This window comes from Bubalus kerabau, chromosome 3 (genome assembly GCF_029407905.1).
Source record: "Bubalus kerabau isolate K-KA32 ecotype Philippines breed swamp buffalo chromosome 3, PCC_UOA_SB_1v2, whole genome shotgun sequence".
Taxonomy (NCBI): domain Eukaryota; kingdom Metazoa; phylum Chordata; class Mammalia; order Artiodactyla; family Bovidae; genus Bubalus; species Bubalus kerabau.
Genome location: NC_073626.1, coordinates 164,696,392 through 164,719,064, shown reverse-complemented (window position 1 = coordinate 164,719,064; position 22,673 = coordinate 164,696,392). Strand labels below are relative to the sequence as shown.

General features: G+C 43.9%; 1 protein-coding gene across 3 annotated transcripts in view; it reads right to left on the bottom strand.

Moving 5' to 3' along the window:
* SGPP2 (sphingosine-1-phosphate phosphatase 2) overlaps window positions 1-21,345 on the bottom strand; it is a 141,204-nt gene extending 119,859 nt beyond the window's left edge. Inside the window, exon 1 of one of the 3 annotated variants that reach the window (XM_055573583.1) lies at window positions 21,065-21,345. In XM_055573583.1, the coding sequence (XP_055429558.1) occupies window positions 21,065-21,283 (219 nt within the window). In that variant the 5' untranslated portion in view covers window positions 21,284-21,345. The remainder of the gene's footprint in view (window positions 1-21,064) is intronic. The other 2 variants (XM_055573582.1, XM_055573584.1) reach the window with 2 other exon arrangements.
* Window positions 21,346-22,673: the final 1,328 nt, after the last annotated feature.

Genomic DNA, 22,673 nt, shown 5'->3' with positions numbered 1-22,673 from the left:
GGACTGTAGCCCACCAGGCTCCTCTGTCCATGGGATTTCCCAAGCAAAAATATTAGAGTGGGTTGCCATTTCCTTCTCCAGGGGATTTTCCTGACCCATGGATCAAACCTGCATCTCCTGCATTATAGGCAGATTCTTTACCCTCTTGAGACACCAGGGAAGCCCAAACAAGCAAAAAACCACTTACAATCATTTGGATCTACAACAGTAAGAAGAGATCATCCAAAGATCTTATTAAGAAACAAAAAATCCTTGCCAAAAGTTGCCTGAAGGGTGGCGGGTGATAACACACAACATCTGCTTTTCTTAAAACTTTCCTGAGCTGTCTAATAATACATTTTGGGCCAAGAAAAGAAGAGATCTTTTGCGGGCCAAAATCTTTAATTGCATTATGATTCCCAATAGTACAGAAGAACATTATGTATTTAAAGCTCTTGGAATTTCACATGGTTGTTCAGACAGACAAGGAAAAGGTGTTCTGTAATTTCACTCAGGGTTCTTATGCATACATGGAGGGAGCCATATTGTTTTTAAGAAGGCTTTCATGTATGCCACATGATTTAATAAATATTTCCTCTGGTATAGATCATGACCAATACAGCTGATATTTGGGACTCTTTTACAAAAAGGCCAATGGTAATTTTTTTTAAAAGAATTCTTACATGGAGTAATGTTAGTAATCTTAATAACTAACATTCCTCAAAAGTACAAAATGGCCTAAGACTTTTTCCTATAAAACAACAATGCTTTAATCTTATCTAAACATAAAACCACTACCTTCTAGAGCAAACAAAACTGTGCAGAAAATACAGAAAAGCATGAATAAGGGAAAAGTTCCAAATTCCCAGAGAGAACCACTGGTAAGATTTGCTTCATCCCTACAGATCCTTTAAAAAGTTGTTCAAACATGAACTTATACAGTTTTTAAAATTGGGTCATAAATATTTTTTATATTTGCTTTTTTTTGGTGGGGGGAACGGGTTGAACCATATGTCATGAATATTTCCTATGTCTAGAAATATATGGAATTTTAATAAATTTGAGATACCCTTTCAATATTGTGATTAAGTTTTTCCTTTTGTAGAAGATAGCTGAAAAAACCTTTTACAATTAGATATTTGATAAACACTTTCTGATAAAAACTACTTGTGGGAGGGACTTCCCTGGTGGTCCAGTGGGTAAGACTCCATGCTCCCGATGCAGGGGCCCTGGGTTTGATCCTTAGTAAGGGAACTATATCTCACATGGTACAACTAAGATCTAAAGCAGACAAATAAACAAACAAACATTTAAAAAAAAAAAAAAAAACCTACCTGTGGGAGAAAAACATAAATCTAACAAACAGGGGTGAAGGGAGCCTACCACTTGTGGAGTATACTGTTAACCTTGAAAGCAGGAAAAGCAGCCATTAAAATATGAACTTGTGAGTTTCTATTCAGCTAATCCATTGCCACAGCTTCAATGGTGCGCCCAGTCATGTCCGACTCTTTGCAACCCTATGGACTGTAGCCCACCAGGCTCTCTGTCCATAAGATTTCCCAGGCAAGAATATTGGAACAGGTTGCTATTTGCTATTCCAGGGGATCTTCTCAACCCAGGGATCAAAACTGTGTCTCCTGTACCTCCTGCACCGGAAGGCCGGTTCTTGAACCAGCTGAGCCATGGGAAGCCATAGCCTAGGCTCTTGACATTTGGAGTGTAGTTGAAATAAAGAGAAATCCCCATTGTATTTTATGTATGTCAGAGAAAATGCTCTCTTTTATAATTTTTTAAAGATATATTTAGTTATTTGGCTGCACTGGGTCTTAGTTGTGGCATGTGGGATTGAGTTCCCTAACTGGGGGTGGAACTGGGCCCCCATTGAGAGCTTGCAGTCTTAGCCACTGGACCACCAGAGAAGTCGCTCTCTTTTACAATTTTCAATTTAAAATTGGTCAACTATCTTCAATGAAATTACACACAGGCAAAGTAAACCTCTGGCAACCCACTCCAGTACTCTTGCCTGGAGACTCCCATGGGTGGAGGAGCCTGGTAGGCTGCAGTCCATGGAGTCTGATATGACTGAGCGACTTCACTTTGACTTTTCACTTTCATGCATTGGAGAAGGAAATGGCAACCCACTCCAGTGTTCTTGCTTGGAGAATCCCAGGGACTGGGGAACTGGTGGGCGGCCATCTATGGGGTCGCACAGAGTTGGACACGACTGAAGTGACTTAGCAGCAGCAGCAGCAGCAAAGTAAACCTTAAACATCATCTTACGGTAAATAACCTCTTCATTTTAGTGTATACTATGTCAGCTAGAGCTATGCCACAGGGGGGAAAATATAGGTGAAATAGTAGAAATGGAGCATAGATCTCAGATGACTCTTTCAAGGTATCACGTGGTTCAAGAAAGACAAGCGTGTCAGACTCTAGGCAGGCTGAATGCAGATGTTCTGTCCTGGGTAAGGAGTGGGTTGAAGATTTTCAGCCTGTTTGTAGACAGAAAAAATGACAACTGAGGGGAGACGAATGATGTGTGTATTTGACCTGCTTGTAACATCAGTTTGAACTGATGTAAAAAACAGAAACCAACAACAATATTTTTTAATGTAAAAATCCTGCAGTTATAAAACGAATCAGTTGAACAAAAATAAAGGGCAAACATGCTTTTTGTGACCCTCAAACATTTCCCTGTGTTTGTCCTGGGTAGATAGGTGAGGCCAGTGAGGAGGTTTCCAACCACCCCAGTTCTGGAAACAGAGGCCCCTCAGAGGAAGGTCTCCCCAAGGTTGCAGTCTGCACACTGGGTTTTCAGTTTCTAAGTCATGTCTGCCTCTTTGAGACACCCCATGCACTGTAGCCCACCAGGCTACTCTATCCATGAGATTTCCCAGGCAAGAATACTGGAATGGGTTGCCATTTCCTTCTCCAAGGGATCTTCCCCACCCAGGGATCGAATTCAGGTCTCCTGCATCTCCTGTCTGGCAGACGGATTCTTTACCACTGAGCCACCTGGGAAATGTGTGTGTGTGCTGCTGCTGCTAAGTCTCTTCAGTCGTGTCCAACTCTGTGCGACCCCATAGACGGCAGCCCACCAGGCTCCCCCGTCCCTGGGATTCTCCAGGCAAGAACACTGGAGTGGGTTGCCATTTCCTTCTCCAATGCATGAAAGTGAAAAGTCAAAGTGAAGTCGCTCGGTTGTGCCCGACTCTTCGCGACCCCATGGACTGCAGCCTACCAGGCTCCTCCATCCATGGGATTTTCCAGGCAAGAGTACTGGAGTGGGGTGCCATTGCCTTCTCCGGTGTGTGTGTGGAGTACCTGCAATTAGAGTTGTGATGAGTATTCGGGACCCATTTTTATAAGGCAGTATCGATTTTTAAACTGTAGATTCACAAGCAATAGCAAAGATACTAAGCAAGTTCCTGTATAGCCTTTACCCATTTCCTCCCAGAAGTTACATTTCACATAATTACATCTCACATGATTACATAATCAAAATCAGGAATCTTTCTATTTGTAGAGGCTAGTTAATTATTAATATTTCTGTCTGGAGTCAAGAAAGTATGTGGATCTCATGAGTAAAACGTACTCTAGAAAATGATCCTTTTAAAAAAACAAAACCAGGAATCCAACATTGGTGCAGTGTGTAGAGTTTTGACAATTTGCCATGCATGGAGGCTTACTAACCACTACTGTCAGCCAGTTATAAAGTTTTTCCATCACCACAAAGATATCCCTCGTTACAACCCTTTTATAGTCATGCCCCTCCATTCTTAATCCCTGGCAATCATTAATCTGTTTTCCATCTTTATATTTGTGTCATTTCAGAAATAGATAAATGGAATCATGTAATATGTGACCTTCTGAGATTGGTATTTTTACTCAGCATAATGCCCTTGGGATCCATCCAAGTTGTTGGATATATCAATCGCTCATTCCCTTTAACAGCTGAGTACTGTTCCATGGTATGGATGTACCACAGTTTGCTGAGCCATTGTCTGCTGAGGGACATTTTGGTTGTTCCCAGTTTGGGGGTTATTATAAATAAAGCTGCTATGAACAATCATGTGCAGATTTTTGTATGCATAGGTTCTCCTACCTTTGGGGAAAATGTCCAGGAGTGCAATTGCGGGTTGCATGGTAACGTATGTTTGTTGGTGTTTAGTCATTAAATCATGTCCGACTCTTTGCAACTCTGTAGACTGTAGGCCAAGAGAACGCACTGGTCATACATAGCAAACACCCTCTTCCCTACTTATTTAACTTATATACAGAGTACATCATGAGAAACGCTGGGCTGGAAGAAGCACAAGCTGGAATCAAGATTGCCTGGAGAAATATCAATAACCTCAGATATGCAGATGACACCACCCTTACGGCAGAAAGTGAAGAAGAACTAAAGAGCCTCTTGATGAAAGTGAAAGAGGAGAGTGAAAAAGCTGGCTTAAAGCTCAACATTCAGAAAACGAAGATCATGGCATCCGGTCCCATCACTTCATGGCAAATAGATGGGGAAACAGTGGAAACAGTGGCTGACTATTTTTCTGGGCTCCAAAATCACTGCAGATGGTGACTACAGCCATGAAATTAAAAGAGGCTTACTCCTTGGAAGGAATGTTATGACCAATCTAGATAGCATATGAAAAAGCAGAGACATTACTTTGCCAACAAAGGTCCATCTAGTTAAGGCTATAATTTTTCTAGTGGTCATGTATGGATGTGACAGTTGGACTATAAAGAAAGCTGAGTACTGAAGAATTGATGCTTTTGAACTATGGTGTTGGAGAAGACTCTTGGGAATCCCTTGGACTGCAAGGAGATCCAACCAGTCCATCCTAAAGGAGATCATCCTGAGTGTTCATTGGAAGGACTGATGTTGAAGCTGAAACTCCAATACTTCGGCCACTTGATGCAAAGAGCTGATTCATTTGAAAAGACCCTGATACTGGGAAAGATTGAGGGCAGGAGGAGAAGGGGACGACAGAGGATGAAATGGTTGGATGGCATCACTGACTCAATGGACATGGGTTTGGGTGAACTCTGGGATTGGTGATGGACAGGGAGGGCTGGCGTGCTGTGGTTCATGGGGTTGCGAGGAGTTGGACACGACTGAGAGACTGAACTGAACTGAACTGAAGACTGTAGGCTCCTCTGTCCATGGGATTTCCCAGGCATGAATACTGGAGTAGGTTGCCATTTCTTCCTCCAGGGTATCTTCCCAAACCAGGGAAAGAACCTGCATCTCCTGTATTGGCAGGCAGATTCTTTATCACTGAGCCACCAGGAAAGCCCATAAATGTATGTTTAGCACTAACTTTTAAACATTAAATGTTTCTCTTCAAAAGTAACATTTTCCCATCACGGATTATTTATCTGGTGAGTCACTTAGGCTAAGGGTCGAGGGTCAGGTGAGGCAGAGGGAGAGGAGGGGAGGTAAGAGAGGGTATCACGTTTATGGGCTTCAGTATGACATGTGGGCTCCATGATCTATGCAGGCATACCTTTCTATTGGAAAGTACTCAGAATGAGTGTGGGAAGTCCCTTTTCTATTGTCACAATGGTACTGGGGTGGTAAGCATGAAGAGATCAGGGTTAGACCATTTATAACCCAATATATTGGGAAATTTCTGGTAAGTCCTTCAGAGTCCAGATTTTTAGACAATGAAATATGAAAGACCCTGTTGCTGGGTAAGATTGAAGGCAGGAGGAGAAGGGGATGACAGAGGATAAGATGGTTGGATGGCATCACCAACTTAATGGATATGAGTTTGAGCAAGCTCCAGGAGTTGGACAGGGAAGCCTGGAGTGCTGCAGTCCATGGGGTTGCAAAGAGTCAGACATGACTGAGACTGAACTGAACTGGTCAAAGGGTTGAGATGGAGGCAAAATAAAGTGATCAACAGATGATAGTCCTGCTTCTCCAAAAGTAATCATTATGCCAGAATATACTACTAAATAAATACTGGGAATATTCATTCCATTCTTTCTGTTTGAGGATATGTGTGTTGTAAATGACCATGGCAAGGCGGCCGTCCTGAAGCCTCCTCAAGGAACCATGCCGAAGAGGGAGACCCAAGGCAGGGAGGACTCTGGAATTGTCTGCCACCCTCTGCACAACAGAACAGATTCATTTCCCTGCTTGGCAGCCATAATATCATAAAGTGAGGGGAACATCTTCTATGTATACATTGCCTTCTTGGCTCAGAGTTGCCAGAGGATATAATCTTTAACTCTTACAGAATCTTCAGCCCCTGCCCAAGGCTACTGAAATATCACAAACATGTCACAGGCTGTGAATGATGGACCTGACCTGGAAGGAGCAGGCAGCAGGACCAGGGGGCCAGGCATGACTTATCTAAACCCTCAGGTGTCTGGAAGGGAGCTATCACCCCCCACCCGCCCATCATCCTTCACTCTCTCAGCCTCCATATATTTTCTTTTTACAAGGAAAAATTAGAAATCCATTAGTTGTGAGGTTATGGTAGCTGATGTACAGTAGAAGATCTTAATGCACAATGGATAAACTGAGGAGACCATCAAAACTCAGTAAGAAAATCATTAAAATCACAGTGGAAAAGTAGATACAATATATAACCAGACCATTCAAGAAAATAATACAAGTATCTGCTAAACAAAAGAAAATTACTCAACCTCACTAGAGATAAAAAGAAATACAAAACCAAAATAATGAGATGCTTTCATCTGCTATCAGTTTGGCAGATTATTTTAAATGAATGACAAAATTAGAGGATGAAAATATACAGAAAAACAAGATATTTATAATGCCTCAGAATAGTGCCCTATAAGATACTTATTAATTACAAAGAGAATAACATTTATGGAAGACATCACTGAAGCAGCTTAAAAGATGTGTGAAGTTAAAATTACTAGGAATGGAACAAATCCACATTATGCGCATCCTATAATATCTTGCTTGTGGCATTCCACCTAAAATTATAGAACCTGAATGGAATCATGAGAAAACATCAGACAAACCCAGGTTGAGGAATACTGTACAAATAACTGGCTTGGACCCTTCAACAGTCAAGGTCAGAAAACGCAGACTGAAGAACTTCCAGGTTGAACTAAACAGGCATACCAATTACACACAATTTTTGGCTTTGTGTAAGATCCTAGAATAGCAAAAAGATATTAGTAGAGCAATTCATGAAAACTGAATAAGGCCCATAGATTACATACTATTTGCTCATTTTGATAATTGTATTGTGGTTATATATGATGTTAACATTAAGAGAATATTGGTGAAGAGTACATAGGAATGTTTTGTACTATTTTTACAAACTTTTTAAAGTTTTATTTCAAAATAAAACTTAAAAATGCTTTAAAGATAATACTTGATGCTGTCCTTTATTCATAGAAACCTAACTGTCCATAGACAGTAGAACATATAAACACACTGTTGTATGTTCCTGCAATGCATGCCAATGGGCATGAAAAATGTACAGCTTATATGATTCATTTATATGAAGTTCAGGAGGAGGTGAGACTATGCTCTGGTGATGGGGGGAAATCAGCGGTTATCTGGGGGTGAGAATGGTATTTTTTAAAAAATATCTAACTACTTGGCTGTGCTGGATTTTAGTTGTGGCATGTGGGATCTAGTTCCCTGATCAGGGATCAAATCCAGGCCCCTGGCTTTGGGAGCTCAGAGTCTTAGGACCACCTAAGTCTTAGGTCCTAAGTCTTAGGACCACCTAAGCCTTAGGTCCTAAGTCTTAGGACCACCTTGGACCACCAGGGAAGTCCAAGGGAGCTTTTTGAGGTTCTGGAATTGCTCTATATTCTCATCTGGGCACTAGTTACTGGAATCCAGACATACAGTCATATTTACATTTATTATACTGAAGTTATACTGCACTTACACTGAAGTTATATTTAATAAGGGCTTCCCAGGTGGTTCAGAGGTAAAGAATTTGCCTGCCAGTGAAGGAGATGCAGGAGATGGGAGTTCAGTCCCTGGGTCTGTGAGTTCTTTTGGAGGAAGACATGGCAATCCACTCCACTATTCTTGCCTGGGAAATCCCGTGGACAGAGGAGCTTGGCAGGCTACAGTCCATGGGGTCCCAAAGAGTCACACAACTGAGCATGCACACAGTATATTATAATAAAGAAAAAGAAAATGCAAAAGAAGATAATAAATGCTGACAATAGACTAGCAGTCTTGGATTGCTGTTCAGAACAATAACTGAGATACATTTTCCAAAAAGCAATTTGACAGTTCATGTGAAGAGCTCTGAAATAAGCTTTTCTTCCAGTTCTCCGGAAACAATTAAATATTTAAACTCCAGTTGAAGTACAAAGATAAACAATGAAACAATCAAAATGCATAGTTAAGAAAATGCTTAAAAAATCTAAGTTACAATCATCTGATAAACTATAATACAACTATTAAATCATATAAAGACTATCCAGTGATCTGGGGAAATACTCATGATATGAGTGACAAAAACTGATCTCAGTGTTATACTTTCACAGAATGTTGATAACGTAAACATCCTATGTTTTCCAGAGATAAAGGGAAGTACTGCTTTAAAATGCTAATATTTTTCTCTGGGTTGCAGAATAATGACAGGATTTTGTTTTCTTCATTATACTTTTTGGTGTCTTCCACTATTTCTAACATGAACACTCATTGTTTTAATAGTGGAAAAGCATAAACATTAATTTCATAGTATCTAATAGCTTCCTGGTTGAAAAAAATCAGATCAAGATTCAGAAAGGAGAAAACCAGCTTCTAATAGAGTCTTCTTTCACCTATCATGCTTTTAACAAAATCTCTGAAGTTCTACTTCACAGCCACCTTCTAAGTCACCTATCAAGACAGGATTTTTTTAACTGTAAAAACAAAAAAAGTTCACCTATGCCCTTTACCCGCCAATTAAGCCCTGGCCTCTCAGCTGCCCTGGTGACTCAGAGGGTAGTGAATCTGCCTGCGATGCAGGAGACCCAGGTTTGGTCCCTGGATCAGGAAGATCCCCTGGAGAAGGGAATGGCCACCCACTCCAGTATTCTTTCCTGGAGAGTTCCACGGACAGAGGAGCCTGGAGGGCTACAGTCCATGGGGTCCCAAGGAGTGGGACACAACTGAGAGATTAACACACCCTTTTTCAGCTGCCATCATTTTACCCTCAGAAGCCCTCTTTGCACAATCATCAACTCCTCATCTTCCTCAGTCCATGCTTTGATGAGCTGTTTCCCATAAAATGCTGTGAGAACAAAGTTTTTGCCACGTGGAAAAATCAAAACATACCCAGAGATCAAGTTTCTCCTGCAGGCATGATTGCTAAATACACAGCATTAACAAAAAAGAAAGAATGAATCCGGTGTTTTGTTTTGTTTCAGTTTGTTCTATTAAACAAAGAGGTATAACACTGCCAGTTAGCATTTGAAGGACTAGAGGCAGTATTTCTAAATGGTTCAAAGAAACCAATACTCCCCATTCCCAAAATTCCTAACTCTGCTCTCAAGATCTTAGGTGGTTCACCTCTTTCCCTACTGCCATCCACCCTGGTGCACACCCAAGGATTCTTTGTTTTCAAAACACTTTGCTAACTAGCCTGCACTGCTTCAAGCCAGAGTCAAGAGGCAAAAAAATGTGAATCAGGGTCTTGCTGGATTTTTCAGTATCTCGTTTTCTTAATAGTGGCTCAGAGGGTAAAGAATCTGCCTGCAGTACAGGAGACCCAGGTTTGATTCCTGGGTCGGGAAGATGTCCTGGAGAAGGGAATGGCTACACACTCCAGTATTGTTACCTGGAGAATTCCATGGACAGAGGAGGAGTCTGACGGGCTACAGTCCATGGGGTCGAAAAGAATCGGACACAACTGAGCGACTAACACTTTCACTTTTAAATTTTCTTAATATGTAGAAAATATCTCACCAGGCAAGCCAGATTATAACAACCAGTGTATGCCCCAATTTTAGTATTTCCATAGCTTTCTAACAGAGATAGGAGCCTTCCAAATGTGTTGCCAGGAAACGGTGACAGTATTATTTTCTTCCAGGAAAACTGTGTACCATATAAAATGCAAGAAAAATGCCGTTGCTAGAGACATAATTCTTATCAGGACAACAGAAGATTTAATCATTAACTGTACCCACTGAAGCAAAAGCGCTTTTAAAATTGGGAAGTTTCAACCTCTTAATTATAAGTCAAAAGTTAAAATTAGATTAGACTTGCTATCAAAAGCTTTCCTAAAACAGTTACCTAATCACATTTTTAAAGCTGACAGGTGTTTCACCATCATCAACTTCTAGCGATACCCGAACTCCCTTCACAGTGTCCAACACAAGAAAGCAAACCAATTAAAAAAAAAAAGTTATTCATTAATCAAAATCCGTCATCAGTTTCCTGGATAAAAAGGAAGGCGCTAACACTTGAAAACACCATTAAGCTTAAAGGAGGACACAGTCAGGTAGAGTGGTCAGGGACCAAATGACCCCAGTTCTGACAGGAGACATCACATTTCTGCCAAGAAAGAAAAGGTTGTGCTCAGCACAGATACATGCTTCGTTCAACAGGGAGTGCCAGGTACCTGTTAACAGATTAACAGGTTCCAGGCGCATGTTAGCTTGAGGATGAATAGATGAGGAAGAGAAACCTGGCCCCTTCTCCCCTCTCCCCCCTACCCCAGTTCCAACTTCACAAAAAATGCTAGAACTAATGATATAATTGTGATTATGTGCAAGTCTTCAGAGCACTAGAGACCAGCATGTTCTGGCTGCAAGTGGAGACCCACTCAGATCCCCTCCAGTGAGTTACATAAATCCTCAGAAGTTCTTGGGCTCCAAAATCACTGCAGATGGTGACTGCAGCCATGAGATTAAAAGATGCTTGTTCCTTGGAAGAAAAGCTCTGACAAGCCTAGACAGCGTATTAAAAAGCAGAGACATTACTTTGCCAACAAAGGTCCATCTAGTCAAAGCTATGGTTTTTTTTCCATCATGTATGGATGTAAGAGTTGGACAATAAAGATGGTTGAGTGCCAAAGAATTGATGCTTTTGAACTGTGGTGTTGGAGAAGACTCTTGAGAGTCCTGTGGACTGCAAGGAGATCAAACCTTTCAATCCTAAAGGATATCAATCCTGAATATCCATTGGAGGGACTGATGCTAAGGCTGAAGCTCCAATATTTTGGCCACCTAATGTGAAAAGCCAAACCACTGGAAAAGACCCTGATGCTGGGAAAGATTGAAGGCAGGAGGAGAAGGGGATGACAGAGGATGAGATGGTTGGATGGCATCACCGACTCAGTGGACATGGGTTTGAGCAAACTCCAGGAAATTGTGAAGGACAGGGAAGCCTGGAGTGTTACAGTCCATGGGGTCGCAAGGAGCTGGACACGACTGAGCAACTGAACATCAACAAGGACACAGACCGTGTCGGCCTCACCCTAAGCCACTCTATGCTGAAAGCCAGCAGTCCTCGAGCACCTCCCTCCTCAGAAGTGGAGTCTACCCTTCAAGACTCCTGCGGCTTCTCCACCTGAGAGTTTTTCCTGCTGCTTTTACCACCCATTGCTGCGGACTGTCTGCCTTCCTACTGCTTTCTCTGTCATGAGACTTCTGCTTACGACCTCCTCTTTCTCTCTGAAGTCCATCACCACTCTACCATTTCTGTCCCTACCCCTGGGTCTTCCATTCAGACTCCCTAAGGGAGCCACTAAATTGGCTCCCTTAGTCACCCTCCATGATGCAGTATCCCAATTAGGTGAAGTTCCCATGTGGGGTTACATCATAAAATACTGACCAGCCTACACAGGCTGCCTTTGACTTAAGGGCTGATCGTTGATCCAATCAGCTTTCAGCCATAATGATGGGGTCCCATGATTCAAAACATGGCAACTTGCGTCTTAAACCACTTGTGGTCTCTTTCCTCCTAAGGCATTTTTAGGTGCAGAAGACGCTCAAAGTATCACCAAGGACCCAAAACAGATACTAAGGCTTGATTTTATGTTAGTCCTATGTTTGATGCTGTTTGACTATAACACCACCATTTCTTTTTTTAAAAAATATGTATACAAAGCTAACAATGTTGTGATAATTTCAAGTATACAGCAAAGGGATTCAGTCATACATATCCTTGTATCCATTCTCCTCCCTGCTTAGGATTTCCCAGGTGGGGCAGTGGTAAAGAATCTGCCTGCCAATGCAGGAGATGCAAGAGACGAGTGTTCGATCCCTGGGTCGGGAAGATCCTATAGAGAAGGAAATGGCAACTCGCTCCGGTATTCCTGCCTGAAAAATCCCATGGAAAGAGCAGCCTGGTGAGCTACAGACATGGGGTTGCAAAGTGTAGGACACGACTGAGCAAATGAGCAATCTCCCCTAGAATCCCCTCCCTTCCCGCTGCATACTGAGCAGAGTGCCCTGGGCTATACAGTGGGACCTTCTTGGTGATTCATTTTAAATATAGCACTGTGTAAAAGTCAACCCCAAACTCCCTTAACTATCTCTTCCCCCATTCTTACCCCCTGGCAACCATAAGTTCATTCTCTAAGTTTGTGAGTCTGTTTCTGTTTCGTAAATAAGTTCATTTGTATCCTTTCTTTCTAGATTCTGCATACAAGCGATGACATCATCATTGCTTAAATGCTTCAGCACTAGGTCCCTCAGTTCCCCACACAGGCGTCACCATTCAACCTCACACTCTTTCTCATGAAGCACAGTGACACCCCAAGAACCTTTCTCAACACCAAGTCCGAGTTGAAAATTCTGATTTGGCACATGGGATGAAAGTGATTTGCTATTCCCTGTCTGTAGGATGAGGTCCAAATTCTGTAGAAAGCCGAACTTCAACTCTGGCTCTAGCCCAACACTACAGCCAATATAACACCAACTTCTTTACACAACTGGATATTCTTCATTTGTCCTTCCAGATCCACTCTCCATGTTTCTCCAGGGTGGGGCTGACCTTCTTGAATTGCATCAGCCCAGGATCCCTCACTTCTGACTGAATTTGGAGGGAGAGAGGCAACTGTTGGGATAGGAGAAGGCATACAGAGAAGTTAGAAATAAGTTTCCTTTTCAGCTCCTGCCCAGTTGTGGCTATTTCTCCACTAAAGGGCTCATTCCGGTCAGGGGCCTCTCTGATGCTAAGCTCTCCTTGGGTCTGGGGATACCAGAATGCCATCCTCACCCCTCACCTTTTTAGGCTAAAGTTGTCTGTTTCAGGATACTTCATCATCCCATGCTGATTTCCCCCAACTCTTCCTAAAGCTTTGTAAAGGATCCCATCTTTGAACTTCTTCAACTGCTCATTCATTCCCCCTTTAAAAGCTCCCACATATTCTACATTCTTCCCATATACTCTGCAGCCTGTTTTTTCTTTTTCATATGTATTCATTTTGCTGTGCCAGGTCTTAGTTGCAGCATGCACGATCTTTAGTTGTTGCGGGTGAACTTCTTACCTGTGGTATGTGGCCCCTAGTTCCCTGACCAGGGATGGAACCTGGGCACTGCGAATGTGGAGTCCCAGCCACTGGACCTTCAGGGAAGTCCCTGCAGCCTGTTTCCCCATCTTTAAACATCTTACCAATATGATACACTGGTTAAAATACTAATGTGCTATTTTCAACCAAGATCCATATTGTACTCAGATGTCCTTAGCTTTTACCAAATGCTTTTTCTTTTTTTTTTTTTTTTGTTCTGTTCCAAGGTCCCATCCATGACTCCACAATTACACTTCTTTGTCTATCGCCTTAGGTTCCTCTTGACTGTGACTGTTTCTCAGACATCCCTTATGATTGATGACCTTGACAGTGTTGAAGAGGACAGGTGTTTTGTAGAATGTCCCTCAAGTAGGATTTGCCTGGTGTCTTTCTCATGATTAGAATGAGAGTTTGGGGGAAGAAGGTCACAGAGGTGAAGTGCCATTTTCAACATGGATCAAGAGATTATCATTTCAATGCACACCAAGAGCACACACATCAACAAGACTCACTCATCACTGTTGACATCAGCCTGGATCATCTGGCTGAGGTGGCACTGTCAGGTTTTACACTGTAAAATCACTTTTTCTCCCCGCCTCTCTTTCCATATTGTACTCTTCAGAAGGAAGTCACTATGTGCAGCCCACACTTAAGGAGAGGGAAGTTATGATTTCTCCCCCTGGAGTAGAGCCTATGTTTCCTTTCTTTCTCCATTCCTTCATTTCTTTCTTTCTTTTTTTGTAAATTGCAATAAAATATGGTGGCTCAGTTGGTAAAAAATCCACTTGCAGTACAGGATACCCAGGTTTGATCCGAGAGACAGAAGTTCCCCTACAGAAGGAAATGGCAACCCATTTCAGTACTCTTGCCTGGAAAATTCCATGGACAGAGGAGTCTGGCAGGCTACAGTCCATGGGGGGGCAAAGAGTTGGACCTACTGAGCAACTAAGCCACCACTACCATACAGAACATAAAAGTTGCCATGTAATCATTTATAAGAGTTTCAGTGACCCCTTATCAGTAAACCATCTGTGTCCTGCTGGGACTCTTACTATGCCAAGATGAACTTATCACTACTCACAAAAAATAATAGTAATGTGTCTTTATGTTTCATTACATGAGATTTCCATGTAAGAAAAACAGAGTCTCATATTTTCAACCATTTGCTACCTACTGCTCTTTAAGCCTTGACTCAAGACATCATGGGTTCCCCGCCTCCTGCTCTCGTCTCCCTAACCACCTATTTCTCCTTGTATTCTAGTATTTGCTGCATTGCATTATTTTCTTGGTGGCTTTCCCAGGGCAGGAACTAAATCTCCTTTATCTTGTACCTTTAAGGCTGAGAACTGTCCTAGAAACACAGTAGCTGATCAATAAATGTTAGCTGGAAATCAAGGAAGCAAAGATGAGACAGAAACAGAGATGGCCTATTTTCTCCAAAGAGTAAAGAGACTATTAATATCTAAGACTGGTGAGGGTGTAGGAAAAGCTGCACTCATAGCTATGTATCCCTCCACGCTTTCTGCACGACAAGTTGGTAATACTTATCGAAAGCCATAATATATACATATTTCTACCCAGCAATTACAAGACTGGAAATTTAAATTAAGAAAGCAATCAACGACTGACATCAGTCTTGGCAATGATTTTTTGGATTTGACACCCAAAGTGGAAGCAACAAAAGCAAAAAGAAACAAGTTGGACTACATTAAATTAAAAGGCTTCTGCATGGCAAAGGAAACCTGAGAAGCCTTGAGGGCATTATGCTAAGTGAAATAAGTCAGATAAAGATAAATAATGTATGATCTGACTTATATGTGGAATCTAAACAACAAACAACTCACAAGTACAGACAACAAGTTGATGGTTGCCAGAATGGGGGTGGGGCTTCCCACATGGCTCCATGGTAAAGAATCTGCCTGCCAATGCAAGGACATACAGGAGATGTCGGTTTGATCCCAGGGTTGGAAAGATCCCCTGGAGAAGGAAATGGCTACCCACTCCAGTATTCTTGACTGGAGAATCCCATGGACAGGAGTGCCTGGGAGGCTATAGTCCATAGGGTCACAGAGTCAGACACGACTGAGCATGCACATACATGCATGCAGAGGTGGGGCGTGGAGGACAGCAGTGAACGAAATAGATGAAGATGGTCAAAAGATGCAAACATCCAGTTAAAAAATAAGTCATGAAGATGTAATGAACAGCATGATAACTATGGTTAATACTGTATTGTATATTTGAAAACTGCTGAAAGAGCAGATCTTAAAAGTCCTGATCACAAGAAAAAGAACTGTAACTCCATATGGTGATGGATGTTACCTAGACTTACTGTGGTGATCATATCACAATATACACAAATATTGAATCATGTTGCATACTTGAAACTAATAAGTTGTGTCAGTTATATCTCAATTTAAAAACAAGACTATTGGGACTTCCCTGGTGGCCCAGTGGTAAAGAATCTGCCTTGCAATGCAGGGAACTTGGGTGGGTTCAATTACTGGTTGGAAAACTAAGAGCCCACATGCTTTGGAGCAACTGAACCCATGTGCCACAATGAAAGAGCCTGTGTGTAGCAACTACGACTCGATTCAGCCAAATGAATAATAAATACTTTTTAAAATAAATAAATAAAAACAAGGCTACCAAGATAAGTGGGGCTTCCCCAGTGGATCAGCAGTAAAGAATCTGCCTGTAATGCAGAAGCTGAAGGAGACATGGGTTGGATCCCTGGGTGGGGAAGATCCCCTGGAGAAGGAAATGGCAAAAACTCCAGTATTCTTGCCTGGAAAATCCCAGGGACAGAGGAACCTGCAGGCTACACACACAAAAATAATATTTTAAAAGCAAAAACTAGAAAGAAACTAAAGGCTTACCAAGAGGTCGACTAAATTATAGTACACCCATGCTATGGAGCAATATATAGCCTTTAAAATTCAGGTTGAACATTTACCAGGTGATTATCTTTGCACAGTGGTATAATGGACATGGGTTTAACTTTTTCTTTGTATTTTTTCCCATATTTTCACGTCTGAACCATATCTGCAACTAGGGAAAAAAATGATCAAACGTACCTTTTCACAGAGGCTTATTTTGCCATTTCCAACCTGAGCATCCAGCTAAAGATAATCAAAGCTTGAAGGCTGATCGTTGGACAGTTTAGATATAATCGAGTCAAAATGTCAATAGACACCATGACTGCTGCTTCCAGCCATCACTACCCTTGTCCTAAACACACTAAGGGGGGTGGGTCCCAGGGAAAGAGAATTCAGAGCTTCCTACTTCTGTTTGCCAGCTTCTCTGGGCCCCGGGCTTCACAGGTGGCTCAGTGGTAAAGAATCCACCTGCCGATGCACAAGACGCAGGAGACACAGGTTCGATCCTTGGTCCGGGAAGATCCCCTGAAGTAGGAAATGATAACCCACTCCAGTATTCTTGTCTAGCAAACCCCATGCACAGAGGAGCCTGGCGGGCTACAGTCTATGGAGTCACAAAGAGTCGGACAGGACTTAGCAATGGAGCACACGTGCACTGGGGCCCTACTTATGACCTGGATCCTGGACATTGGTTTTTTGCTTGTTTCTTTTTTTAATTTTTTATTTAACTGCATCAGGTATTAATTGCAGCATGTGGGATCTAGTTCCCTGACCAGAGATCAAACCAGGGAAATCCCTGTCTGTTTCGTTTTTAAAGCTTCTCTAACTGACTGTAATGTATAGCCATAGTTGGAAACCCAAGGTTCTATTCCACTCTGCTCATTTTGAGGATGGGACAACAGAGGCATCTGCACAGAGCTAGACCCTGGTCCTTTGCACTTTAGCAAGCCAATAAAATTAAGGGTGGGGTTTTATAGATTGACAGTCTTGGAGGACCCCAAAAGTTTTAAGAGGAAAATGCGGAGTGCAAAGACTTCTAAAAATTACCTACTTATCAAATAGTATTTATTGAGCACAGTGCAATTTGGAAACATTAACCACAGTCTGACATAACAATGGGAAAGGTACTACAAAATCTAACTTGATGGAACTGTATTGAGCAAGCAAAGAGGACAGAAATCAAAATACCATTGTATTCAACGGCGGCTTTACTCCAGAACAAATAAACATAATTCTGTCCAGGCCTTTGTCCCCAACTTAGTTGGGTCCAAAGACCCCTGCCTAGTGCTCCTGGTGACTTCCAAGAATGTCCTCCTCTGGTTACCCTTGCAAACCAGTTACCTTTACAAACCAAGAGCAATAGCTCCTCTTTCCATTAAATCTCTACCCTGACCTAGAACAGACCCAACACCTCACACATCCTCCATGACGAAGACAGAATAAAGCCTCGAGCTGTTTTCCCAGGAAAGTGCACATGTAGAAAGAAGTTTAAACATAAGTCACGGATCTGACTGTGCAATATCAAGAAAGTCCTCAACAAAGCATTTAACTCTTTAGGACTCAAACTTTTTCTGTGACATGTAGGCCTACTGGGAAATCTATGAGGTCGAGTCTAATTTATACCATGACAGCTTTGTGCAAGTTCCGCCCAGCCTGATTTGTAAATGATGTAGTTACTCTTTAAGCTAGAAGTGTGTGGTGTTACAAGAATGTGTAAAGGAAGCCCTTCTTCAGTCATTTTCCTACTTGTCCCTGCTTTATAAGCACTACAAGAAATATAGAAAATATGAAAGGTAAGAAAAAATAAGACTTGTTACTATCTGAAGTCACGCAGGGGCTTCCCAGATGGCTCAGGGGTAGAGAATCAGCCAGCTGCAGGTTTGTTCCCTAGATTGGGAAGATTCCCTGGAGGTGAAAATGGCAAGCCACTCCAGTATTCTTGCCTAGGAAATCCCATGGACAGAGGAGACTAGAAGGCTCCATATAGTCCATGGGGTCACAAAGGTCACACAACACAGCAACTAAACAACACAGCACAGCAACTAAACAACAACAAAGCCATTCAGGGAAGAAAACAACTTCTCTGTTGTCTGATATATCTTAAATCAATACCCTGGTGCTGCCTGACTTCTAGATTATGTGGAAAATTTTGATTTTCAATATTTACACTTCAGTTTTTAAAAATCTTCAGTTTCTTATCTTGAATGTCGAACACTCTCTTTGTCATGATATAGCGAGTGAAGAGTGTTGGATGGGAGGGGGAAAGCCTACCATTTGGTTCACTGAATGCCCAAGCAGTAAGATACTTCTCTGCAAAAAAACCCTCCTTGTTTAGCTTTTAAAGGGCAATTTTATATTGCAATCTGCACTCACTTATTTTTAAAATTCACTGAGCTCCCAGGCACCAGGCCATGAGGAGCAAATAATGAGCACCGTAGACAAGTTTCCTGCATTCTTAGAGCTTATCATCCCCTGGAAGAGGCTAGCAATAATCAGATAGCCACAAAGTGGCTCACTTACACAACATGATGAAAACTGATAAGAAGCAAAAAGGATCTATAAAGAGAGGAGGGAGATTGGAGAGTGAGTGAAAGTGTCTCCTGAGGAACTGACCTTTGAAACTGAAGGATGAGTGGGAGTTTACTCAGAGGATGGACAGGCAATTCAGACAAGCCACAAGTCAGGCAGAGGCCAAGGGGAAGAGTAGCTAATTGGAGAGAAGTTTTGTCCGCTGTCCCTTTGAGGTCCTATCAATTATCTGGGGGCAAGTATGCAATCATCTTGCTTTGGGAACTCCACCTGTACTTGCAAAATATGAATCTTCCCAAGTCACTTGATACCAACCGACCTTTAAAAACATTATCCCATTATTTATCAAGTGCTCTCATTTTTTTGCCCATTGCATGTGGGGATTTCTTATCATGAATTTTTAACCCTCTTATAGTGAGTGAGGTCCTGTGTAGGATAGAAAGGGGATTGGAGATCTAAGTATACATTAGCTGATTCACTTTGTGGTACAGCAGAAACTAACACAACATTGTAAAGCAATTTTACTCCAATAAAAAAACTGTTTTAAAAAAGGAAAGAAAGGGGATGATCCTTTCATTTCCTTCACTGAAAGGAGCAAGATAACTCCTTTCTACAAGGAAACCTGCTCCTCTTGCTTTTAAAGGGCAGGAGGTTCCTTTTCCAGATCTGGAAGTTAATGACTAAGGGTAATGCTTGAAACAGTTTGAGAAATACTAGTGGAAAACTGTGCTCTTCTTCTGCTCCCTGGACTAAAGAAACAGAGCATAAAGAAATGCTAGAGGAGAGAGCAACAGGGAGCAGCCCATGCATCTACCTGTGGATATAAACTGTGTGCCCAGAAAATGCCAGACAGCATTTCAGGAAAGAGACAGGTTCTTAATCTCTCCTCTCTGCACCATTTTAAAGAGAAAGCAAGAGGAAAGGGGCAGGGGCTCTCAAAGGTCTCTAAAAGTTTTTGGGTGTCCTGTGGGATGGACAAGAAAACACAAAAGGAGAAAAGAAAATATCATGGAGGAAGATTTCTCTGGAGTGGAACCCACCGCCCACCCTCTAATTAAATCCTACCATTTAATGCCCACAGTATTCCATTCCCCGTGAAAGCCAGATTCTTCATAATTCCTCAGTTACTAGATCTAGAAATCTACACATAAATACATGCCACCTTCCTGTCATCAAACTTCTAGGAAGAAAAAATACCTGGTTTCCTCCTCCACCACCAAGACCACCACCCCCATCAAAGAGTTGTAATACATTGTTTCCCTTTTCCTTTGTCACACTTTCCACCTCTCCTGGGGGAAGGGCACAGACGCTGTCCTGGCCCGAGGTGTCTCACTGCTCCCAGAGGGCAGCCCTGCACCCTGGCACGTTGGCATCTGCAGCCTGTTTCGTCTCTCCCGCCTGGAGTCCTTGTGCACTGCGACGATGCGCCGGCTTCCCAAAGCCGCAGTGGATTGTATAACCACACTGTGCACGCCTGAAGGACAACGTGGTGAGCCTCCCTCCTGACAGCATCTGTTCAGAGTCACTTGGTGTCAGCCAAAAAGAGACCCACCAGGCCGGCGGGACCCGAAGACTCTAGGGGAGGGTGGGAGCGAAGCGCGCTGTCTGGACAACAGCACTGTTGGTAGGCGGTGGGGTTGGTAAATCTCTCCAGCAGCAGTATTTAAACCCGCAATTCTGTCTGGAGAGCCGGCGGTGCAGGACGTTGAGGAGCAAGCGGAGTCCTACTGCACCAGCTTAGTGTGGCTCAAACAAAGGGGATGGCGCGGAAACTCACAATGAGGGAGGGGGGAGTTGTCGGAATTTCTCCCCAGCGAAGCCTCTCCCGAAAATGACAATGACATCTCCGCTCCTCTTTTCAATTATGTAACTCTCATATATTTGGAAGAATATACATGCACATATACTTAGGACGGCAGAAAATCTCTAAATAGACTCTAAAAAAAAAAAAAAATCTCTAAATAGCTTTAGCTCAGGGTCCATCTGAAGTCTTAACAGACTTGGTTGTCACCTGGCAGCGTTAGAGGGTGTCATCCTAGGGGTGGGACCCACCGCGCAGACAGCCGGGTCACCGCCGGGGACGCGGCCCTCTCGGCTCGGCAAGGATCGCCGGAAGCCCCTCGCCGCGTCGCGGGGTCGGCTGGACCTACCAGTCCGCAGGCTGCAGAGCGATCTGCCCCCTTCACCTCCCCCCTCTGCGAACACCTGGCCCGCGGTTACCTGCGGGGCCGCCAGTCTCCGCAGCCCATTGGCTGGCTCTCCGGCGCCCTTGCCTTTGGCGGCGGGGAGATGCCCGAGCTCGGGCCTCCGCGCCTCGCCGTCCGCTGGGCCCGCGCCGTTCTCGCCGGGGCCTTCATCCAGCGCGGGGAAGAGCCCGCAGCGGCGCTGGAAGCGGGCGACAAGCTGGGAATCCTGCAGGCTCCAGAGCAGCTCGGCCATGGTGCTCCCGGAGCCGCCGCCGCCCGGTGCCCTCTGCTCGCGCCCTTCCCTCCCGCCCTCGCCCGCGCCGGGCTGGGCGCTCGGGGTGGCTGGCGGGCGGGCGGAGCCCCGGGCGCCAGCCAACAGGTGCGCCGCTCGGGTCCTAGCGCCCGCCCCCCGCGCGCGGACGCCCAGGTGTTCGCCTCCACCTTGCGCAGGGCACGTCAGGGCTCCTTTCCTTCCTGCGGGCCCGCGCGGACTCGGGTGATCTCTGGCGTCCGGCAGGCTCGGAACTGGGCGAAAAGGTACAGGTGTCCCCACCCCTGTCGGCTGGTGCATAAGTGCCACCTAATGGGGAGCGGCCGCGCACGTGTGGATCTGCGTGAGTCCACTTGGCGCGCACTGGCCGATCGCTTAGGGACCTTCCTGTTCACTGTTGATCTCAAAGGGAGGTCCGATTTTCCACCCCCCAACTCCCCGCATCTAGCCTCTAGTCTCTGCCTTTGCCCACTTCTGGCAGGGAGCGCGAGCCCCGCTAGAGAACATTTCTTGAGTTCTTGCCAAATTCTGCGTGATGTCGCGTCTTCCCACAGCCCCAAACTTCTGCGACATTGCTCAAGAACCAACCGAGTGGGTTTCAAGTGGATTCCGAGTCATCCTCCGCGTCCCTGCCCTTGCTCTTGTGATTTGGCAACTGAGGAACACCTAGATACCTGGAGAGGAACACTGATTCTTTCTTTCTTGGTGTTCCGCATTAAGAAAGATGGTGCTTGCCCCTCCCCCCGACTTCCCCCCCAACCCCCCACTCTGCCTTTAGACACTTGAGACCCAAAGAGAACAAGGTGTTGAAGGATCTGGAGGAGGAGTTGACTTCTCCCCGCACCAGCGCGGGCTTTAGATATCTCAGAAGAGCAAAGAAAACATCCTGCCTGTCGACCTTGATTTTGCCTCCTCCCTCCTGAATCCTCTAGAGACACTGCACTTCCTCACAGAGAAAACCAACAGTCAAATTAGGCCCAGCTGACCAGCCTGCAAGGAAAGTGCAATTCAATCCTTCTGTCTTCAGGCTGCAGCTGAAGCCTGGGGTTTCCTGGTAGCCCCCGTGTGAAGCTGCTAAGTATTTGGTCGCACACATGACTAGGGAGGTACACCTGCACACCACCGACCTTGTTTATCCAGTTGTCAGTTCAGGCCAAGAAGTCTTCCGATATGGCCTTCAAGGATGACGTGGTCTCCCTTGTGTCTGGGTTTCTGCTCTTCTTCCCAGTCCTGTCTGGCAAGCAAGATCAAGGTGGCTGAGAGGGCAATAAAATTCTTGGCAAATAACCGTTTTCTACTTAATTTACAGAAGAGGCACAGAGCTGCTGGCCCAATCAGGCTGTGTCACACAGAGATGTTCAGTCCTAGAAGC